This window comes from Sinohyriopsis cumingii, unplaced genomic scaffold (genome assembly GCF_028554795.1).
Source record: "Sinohyriopsis cumingii isolate HCF-2022 unplaced genomic scaffold, ASM2855479v2 utg002106l, whole genome shotgun sequence".
In the NCBI taxonomy this organism is placed as follows: Eukaryota; Metazoa; Mollusca; class Bivalvia; order Unionida; family Unionidae; genus Sinohyriopsis; species Sinohyriopsis cumingii.
The window spans coordinates 1,504,818-1,527,649 of record NW_028316131.1 but is presented as its reverse complement, the minus strand read 5'-3'; the positions used below and the strand labels follow the sequence as shown (position 1 = coordinate 1,527,649).

The 22,832-nt window shown below is 36.0% G+C and overlaps 1 protein-coding gene across 1 annotated transcript in view; it reads right to left on the bottom strand.

Moving 5' to 3' along the window:
* The window catches only part of LOC149771150 (transient receptor potential cation channel subfamily M member-like 2), a 42,403-nt gene extending 20,740 nt beyond the window's left edge, over positions 1 to 21,663 (bottom strand). The window contains exons 1-6 of the mRNA XM_089948824.1: positions 21,630 to 21,663; positions 14,549 to 14,661; positions 12,592 to 12,692; positions 11,508 to 11,733; positions 3,449 to 3,556; positions 1,940 to 1,971 (exon numbers count right to left, since the gene is read on the bottom strand). Of these exons, the coding sequence (XP_089804950.1) occupies positions 1,940 to 1,971; positions 3,449 to 3,556; positions 11,508 to 11,733; positions 12,592 to 12,692; positions 14,549 to 14,661; positions 21,630 to 21,663 (614 nt within the window). The remainder of the gene's footprint in view (positions 1 to 1,939; positions 1,972 to 3,448; positions 3,557 to 11,507; positions 11,734 to 12,591; positions 12,693 to 14,548; positions 14,662 to 21,629) is intronic.
* Positions 21,664 to 22,832: the final 1,169 nt, after the last annotated feature.

Sequence of the window (22,832 nt, the reverse complement as noted above, 5' to 3'; positions counted from 1 at the left end):
TATGGTAAAAACCCCAAATCAATATGACGTTATGTTTATGTAGATTTCTGATGATAAGATTTGTAAGATGGTTGCCATAGTGGATGCCATATCAACAGCATTTTAATTTTGGACTAGCCACAAACCATCAAAACTTGTGCAAGCCACATACTGATTCAATCATTCTTTCAGAAGCAGTGGCTATAAAAAGATTTTCAAGATGACCAATGTGACGGTCACATTGAACGTCAGTGCAGCACTATTTCCATTCAGGATGAATCAGACACGAAAAGAAGGCCGTTACGAAAACAATATGTTGACAGAACGATCCATTCCTGAGGAGTAACGATAACAATATTTTCAGCTGGCTAAAGTGATGATTATAATTAATATTAGATCGGCGGCAAAATAGGACATCACAAAGGTACCGTTTTCTTTTAAGACCAACTTGTAATTGGTTAGAGGAAAGCCTGTGCTGATATCACTATCAGTTCAGAATAAGTAACAGTAACACAATTTTCAAGATGGTTGTCGGCTGTGCTGCTGGTCAGATATGCACGGTCGTGATTCCGGACTAAATGTATATCGTAAGAGATCTTTGAAAGATGGATCCCAAGATTATCCGGTAGGCATCTATGGTAAAAATATGTTTTTCATTTAGGACCATCTTGGCCATGTGACCAATGTGTGTACGTTTCAGAGCAATCATCCAAATAGCTTAAGAGGAAGCAGTTGTGACATCAAAGTTGTGCTGACGAATGGATAGTCATACGACGGATGACGGACAACAGACCAACCTATATGCTCTTCTGGTTTATAACAAGTATAGTTAAACAATTAGGTCAGTGACGAAGCCCAACGACACACTAAATCAGTACAAACACCACAACCAACAACTGCAGTAGCACCCAGAAACTGAAGAAAACACCATTTGGAACTAGCAATAATAACCACCTAAATTTGTTTGAAATACATTTTCATAACTCATATATTTGTGAATTAGTTCTATGTGTCTGTAAACAATTATAATAATAATGTAAACATATTTTTTAAATTGTGAAACATCCGGTTGTAAACATTCTGTGTAGAGAACTAGAAATAATAAATAGTACAAAGCGTAAAAATGGCAGTTGAAGTATATACATGGAGCTAAGTGGAACTAAATCTAGTACGTACACTACCAACCTTTGGAATTAAAAGTATCTGTTGAAAATGTCATAAATTTAACCTCTAACCGGATTAATATATTGCAGTAAACTTAGAAAATATTTAATTTAATTTAACGTTTGGCTATACAACACTATCAAAAGAATTTACATTTAACTTAGGATGGATCATTATAGAAATCAATTTAATTCATGTTGCATGTGGTCTGTATTAGTTGCATTTTATTCTGAAAAAAGTGATACAAAATGCACAATAAAATACAAACTTCATATTGTCATTTTTAAGCTGAAAAACGTTAATACCGATATATCAATTAGGGTTTCTTGACGGGAAAATGTTCTATATCCCTACAAATCTACAAGGGAAAAGAAATAATATTGACATGCATCTAATATCCCAAAAAAATCAATTCGCCTTAATTAATGATAGCTCAGACGTTTTATATAATTAGTGGCAGACATGTGGGCTAAACCAGTTTCAAGAAGATGTTTACAAACTTTAATACTAATATACTTTGGAAAATCATATTACTGGTTTGTAAAGGAATTGAATCTGCATAACATCAATATGAATATTTTCCTCTCAAGGTCAATACCACAATATTAGTTGAAGCTGTATGTAAATTTACAGATGAATACAATGATTGTCAATAAAAGAATGTGCTTCTTTGATACCTAAAATGTGGCTATTTATTGTTGATCATGAACTAATTAATAAAGGAAAAGATGTGTCAAGACTCGTTGTTAAAATTAAGAATGCATACAATATGGAAGTACCGAAGAAGACTATTTACCGTAGTTTTGATGAACGACAGCAAGATAACTTCTGGATTACACACATCCGTTGATACATGCAATTAGAAATTAACGCGAATATGAACATATATACTTAAAGCAATTAATAGAGCATGCAAATAGTTTCTCATAAGATTAAACAAAGCCATACTTAAACACAAAACGCGATGAGTAGAAATATAACATTTAGATTCCAAGATTTACTTAGACCTATATGCCCAAGTTTCTGTGGTGAATACAAAGGGTGTAGTATATACTGTAAGGACGTTTTTGTGTATTTTACAAAACAAGATCAATTGCAATAACATCACTAACAAGGAAACATGGTTTGTATAGTTGATTTACTTTGTTAACTGTTACTAACACAAAGTCTTAAATTATATTGGTTGGACGCTCAGTCAACTTTGCACTTAGCACCTGCGTTTTGTTTAGAATAGATGAATAACTCGTGTAAATCTTGTAAGTGACTCATTTTGAATACCTGGACGGAGCTAGCGCAAAACATTTTTGAAATTTAACACAAAGGTCAGGGCCTGCAAGTCGAGCCTACAATCACAAAATTCCAAGAAATCCAGTGACGTTGATCCCAATGTTAAACATTTGAGTGAACATCATGAAAATTCAACTGTCATGACTAAAAATGTGTCATTGTAGGTATGAAAAAAATTTAATCAGTGATTTAGGCAGAATAAGCAAATGAAACAATACTTGAGCCAAGCCCTTATTGATAACTTTATATGACTGTGACTTTGATAGGTTGTAGGACAAACATGCATGCTACAGAATGAGTTGTTTTAGGTTTAATAACTAAGATCAAGTGTTTAGAAATCTATTTAGGGTTTAAGAAATATAAGCAAATGTAAATGCTTTACCAAAAGTCTTAACACAAGTTCTGCCCAATTGTTACAGTCTGGAAAACAAGTGCATTACGGTAAAAGGTGCAAGTAAGCATATTGCCAAATGAATTACCGAAACATCGAACTGATACACCTCAAGCAGAATAACGATCAATCAAGTCGTGGGTAATCGTGTATCGAGATTGATATCAATGATTTTGTGAAATGCTATACAAATAATTTAAAGTATAATTATTCGTTCAAAATTGATTCCTGCAATTGATGCAAAACGCTGGAAAACAAACATTGTTATGCTTATAAAGCTGCATGTTAAAATCTGATTTTTTTATACATCATTGCTATGTTATATAAGATAAGCAGGTTGTGATATTACTACATGTAAATGATGCTGGAAGTTAAATGTATCACGGCCTTTACAATATAAATACGCATGCCAAATTTAGATCTAATATAATGTTGGCAGACCAAGATCTAGGACAATAATTCCTATAAATGATGAGAAAATTCCAACAGTCCATATTACGATGACCTGCAAAAATAAACAAGAAGGTATGTGTAGACAGATGGAAATGTAATGAAAGATGCTCAATCCATATTCATGTTAGCGCATATAAAATCTAGGAGTAGTTGATAAAATAGCAGTAATTCAACCTGCCGTTCCCGTAGCGTCGCATCAATACTTGAACTGAGCTGATCAGCTTTTTCCTGAAAGCGTGCCAAGAGCAGGATCAGAGGAGGAAATACCATACATGGCAGTAGCTGAAATTGGAATTATTATTAGATGTATCCCTAAATAATTAACTGCTTGCAATACATACATGCCCTTATGCAACTACCACAGCACCGTTACAATCATAGGCAAGATTTTGTTATCAGACCTATTTAGAAATACTGTATGGATTTATGTTGCATGCATATTAAAACAAAAAGGAATAAGAACATAGCCAACAATTTAACTCTGACTGCCAGATGACTTTGATCTTGTAAAATGATTACGACAATGACATTCGATTTAAGTTATAAAACCCGATTGCACCCAATAGAGACAGAAAATTGCGGTCCAAAATGTTTACAAAGTTAGAAAAAACTTAACTAGTCATACAAATACTATATGGCCATCAAAATATGCAAGCAACTGTGAATAGCATATTACTTTGTTGTCCTCTAGTGGGTTTTTTGTTCACTTTTGCGTTCAGTTTTCTTCAAACTGTCAAGCTTGAACATATTCAGAAAATGTGTGTGTTGACAAAGATATATAATCAGAATATCTACATGTTCTTAAGCATATACCTACCAAATTACATTTTCCTACTTACTTAGTCGAACACATTAAAACGATTTTGCAAAGATTTGAATTACTGGTGCCATGTCTTGACAAGATAAGCAGGTTACCTACATGAAGATACAGTTATGCTAATGAGACTCTTATTTTGAAGCACATACCATTAGACCGTATCCAGCGGTCAAAGTCTCCCTTCAGCAAGCAGAGGAGTGGATCAACTTTAACTAAAGACAATCAAGATTTTGAAATGAACTTGACTTTGTACAAAATCTAATTGAGGAAAGGCATACATCCAGAAGAATGGGATACACTGTCAGTTTATATAGTTCATGCTCAATAGTTATCGCTCACACTGCTTGAAATTTAAAGACCGAAATTTAAACAATATTGCTGAGTACACTGCTGGTACGAATATGATAGGTTAGGTAAAACAAAGTACAACATTAACAGTAATCACAAAACCTTGACTTTCAAAAACATGAACTGGACTATAGTACATATAACATTGACCAGCTAAATAAACATCAGTATACTCAAGTTCATCAAGGGGCCCCGAGTGGCCTAGTGGTCTTCGTTACGGATCACTGCCATCTCACCTCTGTCTGCGGCGGTTCGAATCTAAGATTCAGCCAATGTGGATACGTGAGAAAGCTTGCCAGTAGCTTCCCGTGGGTCGGTGATTCTTTCCGGGGTTTTCCCGGGCTCTTCCTCCACCATTAATACTGGCCGCCATGTATAGAGCCTATCGTGTGCTGAAAAATGGCGTTAAATCCCACAACAACAACAAGTTCATCAAACGCAGGTTCTAGTTATGCATTAATATGTGCTTGTAAAATATGTGCCTATAATGAGGACCAAAAGAGTTCCCAATACTGATACAAAGATTTTAATGTTTTTTGATAGCATCATGTTATCTGCTTATTTATAATTACATCAAATGATTGATTGATTAATTATTATTTTCACGGCGCACCAGCAAGGTCAGGCTATTTAGCGCCATAAATATGGTTATATGCATGGTCATTGAAAAATGACAAAAGGTTTTATATCGACCAGCGATATCAAAACCAAATAGTTGAAAGTAAAACGTTAAGATGGTTAATGGCAATATATAAAGCTTCCCGATCAACAGGGAATGTAATTGGTGTATGTTAATAAAGACATATGAAGAGTTGTTGAAAATAAGAGAAGGAAAAATAATTACATAAAAATGCTCAAGGTGATGGCAAACAAGTTATAACTTAGAGTAGTGTTCACTGCTTTCAAGAATTCTTTAATACAATTGATGTTTATTGTATGAAACAGTTCCTTCCTGTCATGCACATTATAATACTGATCACGCTGAGGTTGCAGGTCAATACACTCTATCATAAAGTGCTTAACAATGGTTCATTGCAATAAACGTACTCCGGTGGATCTTTGCCTTTTAGTATGTCTGAGTGGTTTATATGCGTATGACCAATTCGAATTCTTGCAATGACTACCTCCTCTCTACGGATGGTTTTGTATGAAGGAGTTCATTCTCCTGGGGTTAGCTTGATTTCTTGAAGTTTATGATTCACTGCTTCATTCCATGATGCATGCCACTTCTGACAAAAAGACTCGTTGATGATAGGTTTAAAATCAGTATAAGGTATTTTAAAGTCAGATGGTTCTTGAGTTACCTTTAATACCAACTAGGTAATCAGCAGTATACGATATTGTGAGAGTTACTCAGTTCAGTATTTTTGACGAGAATTTCGGTTAATAATGGGTTCTCGAGTTTTCTATTACGTAGTGACTGAAATACAGATAGGGGATCGGAGAAGATGACACTGTTTAACATACGTTTGTTTTTTATATATTGCTGAGCAAGAACTATTGATCTGATTTCAAAAGAAAAGATTGATATGCCATTTGGTAAGTGAACTTGTGTTGTGTTGTCGACTAACAAAGGCTGCAGCAGCGGTTTCCTCATCCTTTTGATCCGTTGGTATAACTTCTTCTGTGGATTTTAAATTCGTGAGGAGTTCCAGATAAGAGTCGTGGAAGATGGAAGGGTTTGTCTCGGATTGTTTTCGATCGTGTAGCGTTAAAAGTATTTTTGGTTGTTTAAGTAACCAGGGAGGTGTTTTGGAGATGGTCTTTTTCTGAATTTTGGAAAGATCAATTTTGGTACTCTCAAGGCTGGATGATATTCTAATGACAAAGGAGGTATGGAGCTTGATTTATTTTCGTACAATGTTTTGTATTTGTGTTGAAAACAGCAGAAAAATGCAGGATTCAGAGAGTTTGTTCTTATTTTGAGAGTATACTGTGCGGAAAGCATTTCTCTACGATGTGATAAAGGTGATTAGTTCGCTTCATCGAGGAAGCTTTCACACCGGAATGTCTTAAATTCTCCAAGAGCTAGTGTTATTCTTTGACGATGAATTGGTCAAACATTTTCAAATATGACTTCCTAGCTGAACCATAAACAACGCAACCATAGTCCAGTTTGGAGCAAATAAACGTTCTATATAAGTGAGGATGACCTTTCTATCAGCACCCCAGTCAGTGTGCGCTACTACTTGAATACGTGGAGAGATTTCAAGCATTTAGCTTCAAGTTCTTTAGGTCTGGAATAAAGTCAATTTTCTGTCGAAGATAAGACCTAAAACTTTGTTTCCTCAACAGCTCGATGAGGTGTTTCGTCCAGCGTGAGTTTAGGTTCAGCATGATGTCTTCGTAACTGACAGAAATGCATAAATACCGTTCTGGATTTCGAGCATTGAAAATCGATAGTACTGGTCTAATTTTGAATCTTCTTGATATTTTGTTGTAGTTGTCTTTCAATTGTATGCATGTGCTATGATTGATAACATCTTAGAAAGTCATAAAGTTATAACGAGCCATCCACACCAGGAGCCAAACACTTGGTGATGCTATTGATTTTGATGTTGAAAAGCGTCAAAGATCGAATACTACCCTGGTGCACACCCATTTCTTGCTCGTGCATTTCTGAGAGGGTAGAGCCCACTCGTTCCAAGAATTGTCTGTTTGAGAGAACATTTAATATTAAAGAGGGCAGACAGCCTTTTACACCCAGATCGTGCAGGTCATTTAGTATCCAGTACTTTCTTCTCGTGTCATAGGTATTTTCTAAATCAAAGAAAACCGCTACTAAATGTTCCTTCTTGATAAATGCGGTGCAAATAACTGTTTCCAGTCTAACCAGATGGTAATCGGTGCTCGGGCTAAAACGAAAGCCACTTTTAAAAGGAGATATTAAGTTGTTGGTTTCCTAGTATCATACAAGCCGAGAATTGATCATTCCTTCCATTGTTTTGCACACACAACGTGTCAGTGCGATGGGTCGATAGTTGGTAGGATCTGCCTTATCTTTACCTGGTTTGGGAAATGATGTTACCGTTGCTTCTTTTCAAATCTTAGATACATTACCAGTAATCCATTAATCATTAAACATTTTTAAAAGAGATGTCAATGATGATTCTGGAAAGTGTTTCAAAAACTGGTAATGTATTTCGTCAGGCCCAGCGGATGTATCATTGACCTTGTCTAAAGCCTCCATAAGCTCTAATAGTGAGAACACTTGGTTATAACTTTCTGAGTTGTTGGATGTGAATTTTAAACGTGACTTTTTTATTTGAGTTTTTTATCTTCGTAAGGCTTCTGAATAATTAGATGATCAGGAAGTTTTAGAAAACTGTTAGCAAGAATATTTGCTATGTCACGTTTTGAACTAAAATGTTTGTTATTCAGCTTCAGATGTCGGAGAGAATTGTGTTTTCTCTTTCCATTTATTTTGCGGATAGTGTCCCGAGCTTTCTTAATAGAGGAACGAGAGTTTAAAGAAAAAGCATAGTTCTTCCATGGTGCTCGTTTACTTTCTTTGATTGTACGGCTGGCTTTCGCCTGAAGAATACGGTGTTTACTTATATCTTCGGGCGTCATATGATTGATAACTTTTTCAGTCCTTCTCGGCTTTGTCTAATGACTTCCTTACATTCCTTAGTGACCCAAGGTTTTGGGGTTCCTTTACAGTTCGGTGAGGACTTGGGAATGGATTCTTCTGCAATCTATATTAAAACAGATGTAACGTTGAAGACTGTATCCTCAGTCAGCATAGTTTTACAGAGTGGTTCAGACTTATCCCAGTCGGCCTTCTTTATATTCCATTATAAAATTGCGTCATCAATAGCAGAGTTGATCTTTTCAAGGTAGATTGGAAAATGATCACTGCTGTCAAAGCTATCAGTGACCTTCCCATTCATAATCTAAAAGCAGCGAAGGAGAACAAATTGTCAAATCTATACAAGTGTATGTAACCCTTCATGGGTGTACATATGTAGGTGATTTCGTGTTGTATAGATACAAATCGTTTCTAGAAATACTGTCTTCTACCTTTTGGCCTCCGTCACTTATGTGATTTGATCCCCAAAAAATGTTATGGGTATTAAAATCTCTGGGTAAATAAAAACGGCGTGGGAAGTTGTTGAACAAGACTGTCTAATTCATTTGGTACTAGGTCGGTGTTTGATGGTATGTAAAATAGAACAAAGGTAATCACTCGATTTAGAGTGACGCTTACAGCAATAGCTTGCACACTCAACAAGAAGGCGACCCGATTTCAACTTTTTGACACTTTTTGGTGTGCCAATCCACCCTTTGATTGTCTTTTCGACCACAAACGTTGATAGTGCAGCTGGCGGTTTTGAGGTATCGTTAGATTGTACAATGATGAAGCGGGGAAATGACTGCACATTACATGGTTAGTCATCCGAGTCTGATACAAGTTGTGTACGTTTGTTTTAACTTCTTTTTTCCATGTTGGATTGTTTGAAATTCAGCACCTGTGTTTCCACCGACCATTGTGGCCAACAAAGGGACACTTTTCACGTGCCATGGATACACAGATGCTATACTCAGTAGATACAATTACGTATGATTGACCCGTAAAGCCATCGCCTTCTTGGGTCGGTAAAATTACCTCCTGATTGATCCGTTAAGCCACCGCCTTCTATGAAGTCTTCAAAGACTTGGGCAAGAGAAAGCTAAAGAGATAGACTGTAGGTGCAACGGTGGTATCAAGAGAGATACAAGGAGAACGATAAAGAAGGTGAGCAAGCAAGTAAAGACTTCCTAGGGCTCGGCGTGATCAGCCGATTTGTCGAGACCGGGCCCATCCCTATCACCCGTATAGAAGAAGTGGAGGCTAAACTAGTGTATTGCCTTTGTTCAACTACCAGGATCCTTTCCTCCCCTCCCCCCCCCCGACACAGGACGCAACCCACGGCAAACAGGTTGCCTTTGCTTAGTCGCCTCTAACGACACGTAGTGAGGCACGTCGGGCCAATTCTACCGGGGAGTGGACGTGGGCACGATAAAATGGGCATCGTGTACTGTTTATGATCCCTGCAAGTATGCTCCATAAAAAATTTCATGAAGAGAGAGAGGCACCGATCTAATTATATCGTTGATTATGTTCTGATATTGAAATTAATGTGTTAATTCGGTTGACTAGAAACCTTTCCTAGCTGTAAAATGACAATACTGTAATAGACATGATGTTACATCAAGATTGAGATATATTAGCATAATTATAATTCTTCACAGACTGTACTAATACTACATTTTGCGCAATGAATCAGTTCTTTCACTACTGCGTTATCATAAATTTTCATACAAAGGTCTGAAAGTAGGTGATAGTGCACTCCTTCGGTGTTGTCCTACGATATGTTCCTCAGCCGGTAATAAACCAAGTTGTACGATTCATTCTATTCATATTAAAGTTTACCCGTTGGCCTGCAGCGAACAAGAGAGAGACACATGAAAACACAAAAATAGCAATCATCTTTGCTGGTGGAATAGCTTATAATTGCTTTTGGGTATCCTGCTGATCTAGCAGTTTTGCATCACAGCCAATATGGTCATTACTAAATACTAAGAAAATAACAACAATGCCTTTGTGCCAGCTGACCTGCTCAGGCAGGTAACGTTATATATGATAACACGTGCTAAGGCCGCGCTGATGTTTTACCAAATTAACTTCTAAATAAAAGTACAAATATATGGAACATAAACGTATACTCCACGTCTTAGTATAGGTAAATGACCTACTTCTGATGAGAAGGGCCGCCGAATATAGCATTTCTGTTCTGCTCAGACTCCACACGATATCAAAAAAAAAAAAGTCCAAGTCTACCAAACAAGTGCTACTATATATATAGTGATTTATTTTCTAATTGACCTTATATCATATAATAGTTATATCATCGTCCTAATTGGCATATTCTGTAATATAAAAATTTTAATTAAGGGACTTGTCAAAATATATAAACTATATCTATCCAGAAAATCATTTGTATTGTCATTTATGAGTCAGTTCACTAATTTTGCTAATAAACTCAGACATTTAGATACCTTGTCTTATCAATTCATAACTTCACCTTCATATCACACTGAAACACCTTGATTTCTTCTGAACCAAAAATTGGCCTTATTTTTTTCTGAACCAGAACTGTTCTCTTTATGAGCCAGAACTATCCTTATTTTTACGAGCCATTTGTTTTTGAGTCAGAACTGTCCGTACTTTTTCTGAGCCAGAACTGTCCTTATTGTTTCTGAATCAGAACTGTTCTATTTCTGACCCAAAACTCTCCTGATTTTTCATCGATCCATTATTTGTCACCTTTTTCTGAGCCAGAACTGTCCTTATTTTTTTGGACCCAGAACTCTAGTTTCCTGAGCCAATACACATATGTCTATGCATCTTTTAAGACGTGAATATAAGAACTGTAATTAAACAATTGTGAAAGCGTTTTCAATGTGAGCTGTGTTGCCTCTAACTTGAAACAATCACATTAGCTAAGCATTTGTCTGCAGAGACGAAAGTAAGATTTAAACTTCCTACCGATCTTGTGCTTGTGTTCATGTGTCTTTAGATTTAATGTATGAAAGCAGAGATAATAAAGGTGGATATACTTATATTTTATCAAGATCTTCATAATTATTTGCATGGTATGTCAATAAGTGCAATCGCATTTGATAAGGTCTCTAAAATGAAGAGTTACTTCTTCTAAATCCTAAATATTACCAAAAGGAAAACAAGCATTTTTCATGTCACGTGATATTCAGTAATTGTGAAATGATATGAGGCACTTTATGGAAACAATTAAGTTATAAAGATATGCATGCAACCTTCAGTACAAGACACCCCTCTAAGTGGGCCGAATCAGATAGGTTAGCTTTATTGTCAAATAAATTCAATAAAGGTGTATAAGTGCTTAGATGATGTTCTATTTTCAATACAAACAGCATTCTTTTCTGATCCTGCGGTACCCAGGACATAGCAGAAAAGTCACTATACTTGTAACTTAAGGCAAGCAGAGCTAAACGTATGCATTAATTCATTTGGCTAAATCTTATGCAGTGATGAATTTTACTTACTTTCCTTATGCTATTCTCCTGCTTCAATCCTCCCATCCAGATTTCGTCGAAGACATCATAGCATGCTTGTAGGGAAACGAATTCATTGTTACGTGCATTCACGGCAATCTCGATGCATGTTGCATTACCCCACTGCTTCATCTTACAAATCATCAGATGCTGTGTTTTTTTTGGATCAGTTTCATAACACTTTTTCGCAACTTTTATGGCTAATGCCATAAACTCACTGTAAACACATGTAAAAATAATAAACAGAAACAGATAAACTGTGTCATATGCCCATCTAGGCAATGTCTTCGAACGCATAACGTGATGAAATCTGAATGTGCCCATTAGGATAGAGCTGTAGAGTTGAGGAAACGTTACCATGCTTCTTGACCTTGTGGCAAAGGATAATAGAATCAAAGATCAGAAAAGACAATAGGGAAAACTTCTTCATACTTTAAAAAAACGAACACTGTGTTCGACTTTAGGTCTTACATTATGCAACAGTAATAAGTGAAATAAACAGATGTACATACAATCAACAAGGAATTTATTTGCCTACAGTACAATGCAAAGTGAGTATTCAAACGACACATACATTATAGTGAATTAAGGTCTAAATTATTTTTAATGCCGTATCACACGTCCAAAAAGTATAGACAAATATAGAATGTTTCGAAAGAATTCCAATAAAACTGAATGTTCCGATATAACACAATGCTGTATTCCAGTATGTCCTTGAATGAGATCACACTAATCCCAAAGTAGGCGTGAAAGTTAATTAAGACTTTATTACTATCAATTAATGTTCTAAATAAATAATTTTTCTCAAATTATATCTCACATAAGAATCCAAAACAAGAATGATGATTTTTTTGTGTTTATCAAATCCGTATTAATGAATACTTTCACTTGACCTATGGCGTAATAGAATGAGAAAATTTTCAAAAGCAAGTTAACTGTAGACATGATAAACCTTGAACTCCTGCCACGTAAACATGTTGTTTACAATTAACTATCATGGAAATATTAGCTAACATGTTGTTTATAATTAACTAACTGTTTTCCATGTGATGTAAAAGGTTGCAATGAATCTTACGTGCTATTGTCATCAATTCCTTCTAGTAATTCTCGATCATCAATTTGACTTTCCATGGCAGAAAATAAAGCATGTGCAGCTAGGGCAGCAGCGATTTTATCCTGTAAAATGCATACTGATATTATAAATAGTCCAGATGACTTTCTTTATACTACAACCTTTCATACTTGAAACAAATTAACTTGAGATATATTCTACTTTTACATGTATCAAGAATGTTTTTCAAAATATCATTCAGGACTTATTTTTGATGATCTATCTCAGTGGTGGCTCACATTTGCCGAGGCTGAAAATATAGCATACCCTCCTAAACTCCTAAAACAATTACTTTTGCATTATTAAAAATTGTATTAATGACCTTTCTCGAGTAATTTAATGTTATCTTTCCATCGCCTGAAAGCTACATCGTAGATTATGTCAAAACGATTCCAAATAAAAGAAACGCCTAAGTCTCCTATGATATCGCTCATTTGGATGAAGTATCATTTGCCCATTTCACCTGTAAGAACACAAAAGTTTGTATAGTGTCCCCCAAACTTCAAGTGGCAATTGTGCGCACGCCACTATAATTAAACTCAACAACAAGCCCAAACTTCATAGTGGGTCAAGTTTACTTATTTTACTTTAGGGTGATAGAGTTTTGTTCGTAATCAAACTTTCTTTGCTTCGGATTTTTGAATTGTTGTAGCGTGTTTGAAAGTAATTACAGTCGTGTTTTATTTCTTATTCTCTTTTAGTAATAGCACACATGCCGTGTCGATGATCATACTCCTATCTATAAAATGTAAAGGCCTTCATGATTTGATAATGTTTGCAGATGTATTCATAATTCAGTCATAGTTATTTTGTAAAGAAGCCTTTTGAGGCTGTATAATTTTGGCAATGCAGATTATATCATATTGGTATTATTTACATTTATTTGGCCAAATTATGTTCATCAGCTGTGGACATAATGTTATTTAAGTTATATTATATATGATTTTGATGTCTACACTTGAATGATCTTCATGCCAAAGTGCCATTTTCTATTTTGTGTTAACCTGGTCAAGCGGCTTTTAAGAGGTTGAAAATAACAGTTGTTGAAAATTCATGAAACACAGAATGTGAATAAGCACACTTAATCTTATATACATATGTAATAAAAATAACTCTATCCAATATGAGCTTGCAATAAAATATCTGGAGTTTTCACTACTATATTAACTTGACACATGCATGCCCTATGAACATTAGCAACAATGAACGATTGAAGCTGGAAAAGCATAAATCTGTATAAGAATTGTATAGTGGGGCAATATGGAGTACATCATAAATTAGAAATAGGCCATGCTGGCCAGTGTGAGATTTATTTGAAAGTGACATTAATGATGGCCCGTTATAGTCTCAATATAAATTTATCTTTACAACTGTTTTGTACTTATAGCGCTTTTGGAAATGTAATGCTAAGAAAGTTTAACATTATGACCCATTCTAGGTATATGAAAATTTAACATTATGCTAAGTAGGCCAATATGGGGTCTAGGAGAATTTAATGTATCAGGCCTGTAGGTTTTGTCTTTAAGGGTCAATAGTAATATAGTAATTTAATATTACGCCTCCACTTTGATCCACAATACTAGTCAACAATGATCAACATGTGAAACTGGATACTAAACAAAGTTTAGTTGAAATCCTACAAATCGTGGGGAAGGGAAAGCGATGTCAGTCTCAACTCTAAAAATACAATGTAACCCTAATGTGTTAAACGGTAACGAAATATCCCTCAAAAATGTAAACGAGAAAGCAGTATGTTCTTACGATCTTCCAAGCTTTGTGGGAGAAGATGGTACATCAAGCTTTGTCAGGAATTGACGGAGAGACATATCCACAGGCTGAAGCACTTTGACAAAACTTTTTTATATCGTTATCTCGTTACTGATGTCCACAAATCGACAGCCTATTCATATAAAATGATTACCTTTCCATTATCCCAGAACAACTTGGCTTTATCCTGTTGGTTGTTTAGAACTGACCAAATAAAGAGATCATGACAGGGATTCTCAAAGTCGGGTTTCTTCGGAAACTCTTCACCTTTTGAGAGAAAAGTTCATATTAACTTTTATGAACAGGTTAGAATTTAAATACCATTATTAAACAAAATTATCAAATTGACCGTCACAATGTCCAGAAGGTAACAGTAAAGCAAGCATAATCAAAACTATACTCGATATACATGTCTCATCACACTGCCTTACATAGATCATAACAATGAGTCAGAAACACTTTGATCTTACCAGGAACGAACTTTGAAAAGTAAAATCGTTTGTGATTTTGAAACAAATTTTCAAACTCAAACCCAAATTTTCAAACTCAAAATCAAATTATCAAACTCAAACACAAACTCAGGTTCAGAAGTATCATATTTTTCAGACCTGTTTTATAATTGATTTTGTCATATACAAATATCAAAGGCTAAATAATATGAGGTGGTCACCTTTAGTTAAACATCTAATTATGAAATGTGATTTCCCCAAACTAACATCTTTAATGCAACATAATTTAGGAAAATCATTGTATCCACAAAGTAAATATCACTTAATACATTTAAAGTGACCATAATATACATTATGTTGTTTAAATATGAACATAGAAAGCTCCTTTATTGGCATAATTGTCTCATTCGTTTATAAAGGAGACTCGCACCAATGTATGAGAATTGTCTAGATTTAATTACATTGACTAACATGATTCAAATGAATGTGTGCCAGCTTCACTTTGATCTGTTTTGACTGGTCGATAATTCGGTCGTTGAGTCGATTATGTTGTGAGGTAGTACTTAAATGTGTGCACGTGCGTCGTAAGTCGTAGGTGTGGCACAGGAATCACAAAATAACCCCACTTTGATGGGTAGAATCAAGCATTCGGTACAAGTAGCTAAAGCCTGGATTTATTAAAATAGGAGAAAAACAAAACACTAGTCACAGACAGGTTCTTTGATAAATTGTGCTTATCAAACTTAAAGAATAAATAGTTCTTGAAAGGTCAAGATAATTAGTTATATATTGCTGCATGAAAACGTGTAATAGAGAAGAAAGCACTCACAACCTTTCGTTTTTTTTTCATTCACATCCTGCTCATTTTTTTGGAGTTCATTCGACCCTGGATTGTTCGCTTGGACTTCATTTGCAGTCAGATCTTTTGTTTGGATCTCATTCACATTCTGTTGTTTCGTTTCGAGTTTATTCACATCTATTTGGACTCCACTGACAGCGTGGTCTTTCTTTTGGACTTCATTTGCATCTGACTCTTTCTGTGAATCTTCGTTCGCATCATCACTATCCTTATATCGATCTTGTGTGTAATGTTGGAGATAGTTGTCACCAACTAAATATTGTACCAAGTGCATCACATCCTTCAGTGTAATTGTCTTATAGTGTTGATTTTACAGTGTGGAAATATAAAGAAACACCTAATTAATTCAGGTCATAAATGATGTCGATTCATTTATATTATAGAGTAATATAAATCAATGTTTCCACAGAAGTTTATCGTTTATTTGGTCCATAATTATCTGTTCCCAGCAACCATACATTCATCCATACAGTATAACAGTACAATGAATACTATTAGAATCACACCAATACAATGTCATTGTCATTAATATTTTGTTAAATCAAAAGTTGTTTCACATATAACATTATTTTATGTCCACCTAATATCAGTGCCATATAAACTATACTTTCGAATATTCCTGGATCATATAAATTTATTTCAGGCTTAGAGTGTAATGAAGTTAATAATGATAGCCTATCAAGTTAACCAAGTTCTAACTCCACCATACAAAGAATATTAAGAAACAGCATTAGCTACACAAAATCAGCTAGCATTGACATGTAGTGTATGCATTAAATAATACAGTAAGGTCTAGCCACAAAACACGCTTGTCAGTCAAGAGACCAGAATATGCACTACATCTCCAATCCTACTCACATTCCTCTACACCATTAACATTGAACACACTGATCTGGTATTTATGATTCAAATGCACTTCTAACCAGGCTGTTATAAACCCAAATGATTGCAGACCGCCCTAAGAGATAAATCTTGTTAGGACATTGTTAGAATGTCAAAGAGAATGCTGTTACAAAGTTAAATTCAAATGTCAATATGTAGCGGAAACATACAAAAATATGAAGTTTAATAGTGTGATAACCGAAAATGCAGTGTTAGCATTCCATAACATACGAAAGTTTCCTAAGCAAATGTTAATCAAATATTATTTGTTAGATGTCAGTAATCATTTTCTTTTTTTTGCAATAGAAGCCAGATATGTGGAATCCATAAATAATTAGGCATGGCAGAAAATGTCATAGAACAGAGAAAAGACATTTTATAGAAAGTGCCCCAATGGTTAATAAGGAGTGGTCACTAATACGTTCGTAATCAGTCAACTATGGGAGTCACATGATTGCCGGGGAAGCCACAACAAGACAAAGAACATGTCCTAATGATCACAATCTGGTTTATGTAAATCAATATTACAATACTAATGTGTGGTTCTTAAAAAAGTGTACACAATACTTTAGATGGAAGTATATTCGGCAGAGAAGACACCAAAAAAACACAAATGCAGTAAAACACAGAATTTGAATGGTTCCTGTAAAGCTTAATGAAAGTCAACTCCGTTGATGTGTCAACAAATGTTAAAACTACATGTTGGCCCATTTGCAAAATAGATTGATTGATTGATTCTATTCTAACGATGCACCAGCACTGTTAGGCTGTTTAGCGCCGTACAAAAAGTTATATGTACGATCGTTTAAATATTATAAAAGGTTTCATATCGAAGAGCGATATCAAAACCAAATAGTTGAAATTAAAACGATAAGATAGTAACGGTAAAAAATAAAGCTTCCCGATCAAGGGGTGTGTAAATGTTGTATGTTAATGAAGACAAATGAAACGGTATTGAAAATGGGACGGTATATACATTACATAAAACTGCACAAGGTGATGACGTAAAATTTATAGCTGAGACTAAATGTTAACTTCTTTCCAGGATTTCACAATAAAAGTGAAGTTTATTGTATCAAAAAGCTCCTTCATGTTATGAATATTGTCATACTGATCACGTGTAGGTTGCAGGTAGAAACACTCCATCATAAAGTACTTAACAGTGAATGGTCCATTGCAAGAAACACACTCTGATGGGTCTTCGCCTTTAAGTATTTGTGAGTGGGTCATATGCGTATGACCAACTCGAATTTTTGCAATGACTACCACCTCCCTACGGATGGTTTGTAGGAAGGAGTCCATTTTCTTAGGGTTGGCTTGATGGCGTGAAGTTTATTAGTCACTGCATCATTCCATGATGTGTGCCACTTCTGACGTAAAGTCCCTTTGATACTAAGTTTTAAATCAGTATACGGTATTTTAAAATGAGATGGTTCTTGAGTTAGGGCCGTTTTAGCAGCCCGATCTGCTTTCTCATTACCTTTAATACCATCATGGCTAGGTAAACAACATTACACAAAAATGTGGGAGGTACTCAGCTTAGTATTTTTTGACGAAGACATTGGTCAACAATGGATGCTCAAGTTCTCTATTGTGTAGTGACTGAAGTACTGATAGGGAATCGTAGAAGATGATGATGTTTAAAATACGTTTGTTTTCAATATCTTGCAGAGCAAGATCTATTGCTCTGATTTCGGCAGAAAAAACATTGATATGCCATTTGGTAAGCGAACTTGTATTGTGTGTTTTCCACTAATAAAAGTTGCAGCAGACTTTTCCTCATCCTTTGATCCCTTGGTATAAATTCTTCTGTAGTTTGTCAGCTCGGTGAGGAGTTGATGATAAGAATTGTGGAAGACAAAAGAGTTTGTCTGAGATCTTGTTCCATCGTTTAATCGTAAAAATTACTTTTGGTTGTTTAAGTAGCCAGGGAGATGTTTCGGAGATGGACCGTTGCTGAATTTTGGAAAAATTAATTTTGTACTGTCATGGCTGGATGATATTCTAATGCCAAAGGAAGGTATCGCGTCTGGCTTTTTTTCGTACAAGTTTTAGTATTCGAGTTGCAAAACAGCAGAAAAGACAGAGTTCAGAGAGGGTTTGATCTTAATTTGAGAGTTTAAGGTGCGGAAAGCATTTCTCCACGATGTGATAAAAGTGGTTCGTTTCCTTCAGCAAGGAGACTTTCACAGGATGATGTCTTAATCACTTCCAGAGCGAGTCTTAGTCCTTGATGACGAATTGGCTCAAGCATCTTTAAATATGACTACCTAGCTGAACCATAAACAACGCAACCATAGTCCAGTTTGGAGCGAATAGACGTTCTATATAAATTAAGGATGACCTTTCTATCAGCACCACAGTCAGTGTGCGCTACTACTTTGAGTAGATCTAGAGATTTCAAGCATTTAGCTTTCAAGTTCTTTAGGTGTGGAATAAACGTCAGTTTTCTTAGAAAATATCTAAAAGCTTATTTTGTTCCTCAACAACTGGAATAGGCGTTCTCTCCAGGTTGAGTTTAGGTTCATCATGATGTCTTCGTAACTGACAGAAATGCATGAATATCGGTTTTGACTTCGAGAATTAGAAACCGTTAGTAGTGTCTTAATTTTGAATCTTGTTGATATTTTGTGTAGTTGTCTTACAATTGTATGCATGTGCTTTGATCGATAACACTTTAGAAAATCATCAACGTATAACGGGCAGTCCACAACAGAAGACGAACATTTGGTGATGCTATTGATTTTGATGTTGGAAAGCGTCACAGATATAGTACTGCCCGAGGCACACCCGTCTCTTACTCGTGCAAATCAGTGATGGCAGAGTCCATTCGTACCTTGAATTTGTCTGTCTGAGAGAACGTTTGATATCAAAGAGGGCAGACAGCCTTTGACACCCAGATAGTGCAGGTAATTTAGTACCCAGTACTTCCATGTCTTGTCATAGGCCTGTACTAAATCAAAGAAAACCGCTACTAAATGTTCCTTATTGATAAATGCGTCATGAATATGTTTTTCCTGTCCAACAAAATGGTCACTGGAGCTACGGCCATACAAAAAAAGCTACGTTGGAAAGGAGATATTGGAATGTTAGTTTCGATGTACCATACAATTCGAGAATTGATCATTTGTTCCATTATTTTGCAGACACAGCTTGTCAGTGCAATGGGTAGATAGTTGGTAGGATCTGCTCTATTCTTACCTAATTTGGGAACTGGTCTTACTGTTGCTTCTGTCCAAATCTTATGTTCATTACCAGTAATCCATAAATCATTGAAGATTTTCAAACGAGATGTTAATGATGATTCTGGAAGGTGTTTCAAATATTGGTAATGTTTTTCGTCAGACCCAGCATATGTATCATGACCCTTGTCTAAAGCGTCCATTAGCTCCAATAGTGAGAACACTTGGTTATAACTTTCCGAGTTGTTGGATGTGAATTTTAAACGTGACCATTTTGATTTTATACTCTTTGGAAGGCTTCGGAATAATTAGATGATGAGGAATTTTTAGAGAAACTGTCAGCATGAAAATTTGCTATGTCAAGTTTTGAACTAAAATTGTTATTATTTAGCTTCAGATGTCGGAGAGAATTGTGTTTTCTCTTTCCGTTTATTTGCGGATAATGTCCCAAACTTTCTTAATAGAGGAACGAAAGTTCAAAGAAGAAGCATATTTCTTCCATGATTATCTTTTCCTTTTCTGATTGTACGGCGAACTTTGGCCCGAAGAGTACGGTATTTACTTAAATTTGCCGGTGTCGGATGATTGTTAAATTTTGTCAATGTTTCTCGGCATTGTCTGATAGCTTCCGTAATTCCTTAGCAACCCAAGGTTTTGGGGGTTCTTTTACAGTTCGGTGAGAACTTGGGAATGGATTATTCTGCAGTCTCTATTACAATAGATGTAAAATGCTGAATAGGGTTATTAACTTTGAAGACTGTATCCTTATTCAGCCTAGTTTTCCAGAATGTTTCAAACTTAGCCCATTCAGCCTTCTTTATATTCCATTGTGAAATTGCGTCATCAGTAGTAGAGTTGATATTTTCAAGGTAGATTAGAAAGTAATCACTGATATGAAGGTCATCAGCGATCTTCCATACATAATCCAATATCAACGAAGAAGAAGAAATTGTCAAATCGATACACGTGTTTGTACTCGTTCCTGGTGTAGATGTGTTGTTGATTTGGTGATATATAGACACAAATTCTGTCTAGGGATGAAAGTATTCTACTTTGTGGCCTATGTCACTTATGTAATTTGATCCCCATAAGAGGTTATGGGCATTAAAATCTCCGAGCGAAACAAAGGTCGCTGAAAGTTGTTGAACACGATTGCATAATTCATTTGGTTGTTGTTGTTGTGGGGTTTAACACCATTTTTCAGCACACGATAGGCTATAGTATTAATGGTGGAGGAAGAACCCTGGATAAACCTGGAAAGCACCACCAACCCACGAGAAGCTGATGGCAAGCTTTTTTCACATACCCATATTTGCCGAATCGGAGGCTCTAACGACGCGGACAGATGTGAGATGGCAGTGATCCGTACAAAGAGGGCTTAAGAAAACTCGGACACTCAGTGCCCCCCTAATTTATTTGGTACTTTGTTGGTGTGTGGTGATATGTAAATAGCACAAACGGTAATTGCTCGATATAGAGTAACGCTTACAGCAATAGCTTGCAAGTGTTTGTTTTAAAGGACGACGATATGAGGGGCTCTATATTTCAAAACAACAGAATCTCCTCCCAAGGAGCTGGCAACATTTTGAAAGTAGGTGTTAAACAGGGAGTAGTTGTTAAGTGTGATGTTGTCCTTATTTTTCAAGAATGTTTCCTGAAGGCATAGTACTGCAGGATCATGTTCGTTTAAAAGCAGTTTTAGTTGGCTTTAAGTCCTCCACAGTTCCATTGTATGATGGTGTCCTTCATTTTAAACTTAAAGTGAAGATTGTGGAGCTAGGTAAGACTTTTCGCGAAGGCAATGTGTGTGTTTATTTCTCTGAAGGAAGTGGGGGGATATTTTGGTGGTAGGTCTAAACCTACATTCAACGCATGGAGCAGTCTCTTCTGCATCCATGCTCTCAATGTCTCCAAACCTATTATAGAGTTTGATAGGGTCATCTGACCCATTTTGCTGCTTATTTCCTTGAGATTTGTTTTTATTATTTGGTAATTTCGGTGATGGGATATTATTGAAGGTTCTTTGCGTAGATGCCGAGTTGTTTTGTGCATGATAATGGGTGTGAGAGCTTGGTGCTGAATCGGGTAAATCTGTGTTTGAGTATCCTTCGCTTTTTTGGAATTGTTCTTCACTACAGCGGAGAAGGAATGACCAGGTTGACTATTGTTGCCTGTAAAAGTTTGTTGGCTTTTGGATAGGGAATGTTAGATGTGTTCTTTACCCTCTCTATTCCTTCTCCTGTTTCCAAGTATCACTATCCATGGAATTGGCGTGGGCTTCTTTCCACAGTTGACACAATGTCGAGTTGCTCTACAATCAGATTCCTGATGAGTATGGTCTCAGCGTCGGCCACATATTTTGTTTTTTGAACAGCGGTTTTCGTGATGTTCATATTTCTGACATTTATTGCATGGAAGGGGGTTCGGAATGTATATGTCGCCTTTCACTTGCAAGAAGCCAACTTTGACCACTCTGGGTACTGTTAGATGTTTGAAGGTGAGTACTATGATGTTGGTGTCCTGCAGATTGTTATTACGTTTAATGCGTATTTTACGGACTGCAGTGACACTTTCGTTTTTTATCCCTTCAATTAAATTTGTATCGCTGACTCCAGGCAAGTCACGACAGGGAATCAAGCCTATGGACATATTGACTGTTGTGTGAGCGAATGAAGTTACTGGGATATCGAAGAAAATTTTTATTTTCTTGTTATTTTCTGTTTTACCTCGTCGATTTCGCTCAACAAGAAGGCAACCCGATTTCAACTTTTTGATACGTTTTGCAGTGCCAATCATCCTGTGATTTTCTTTCGATCACAAACGGAGATAGTGCGGCAGGCGGTTTTGAGGCATCTTTAGGCTGTATAACCATGAAGCCTCAAAATGACTCCGCACTACAATTTTCGTCATCTGTGTCTGATACAGGTTTTGTACGTTTGTTCTGATTTTTGATTTTCCATTTAGGATTGTTTAAAATTCAGCATCCTGCTTTCCGCCCACCATGGTGACAAACAAGGGAACACTTTTCAAGCGCCAGGGATACACAGATTCTATACTCAATCGATA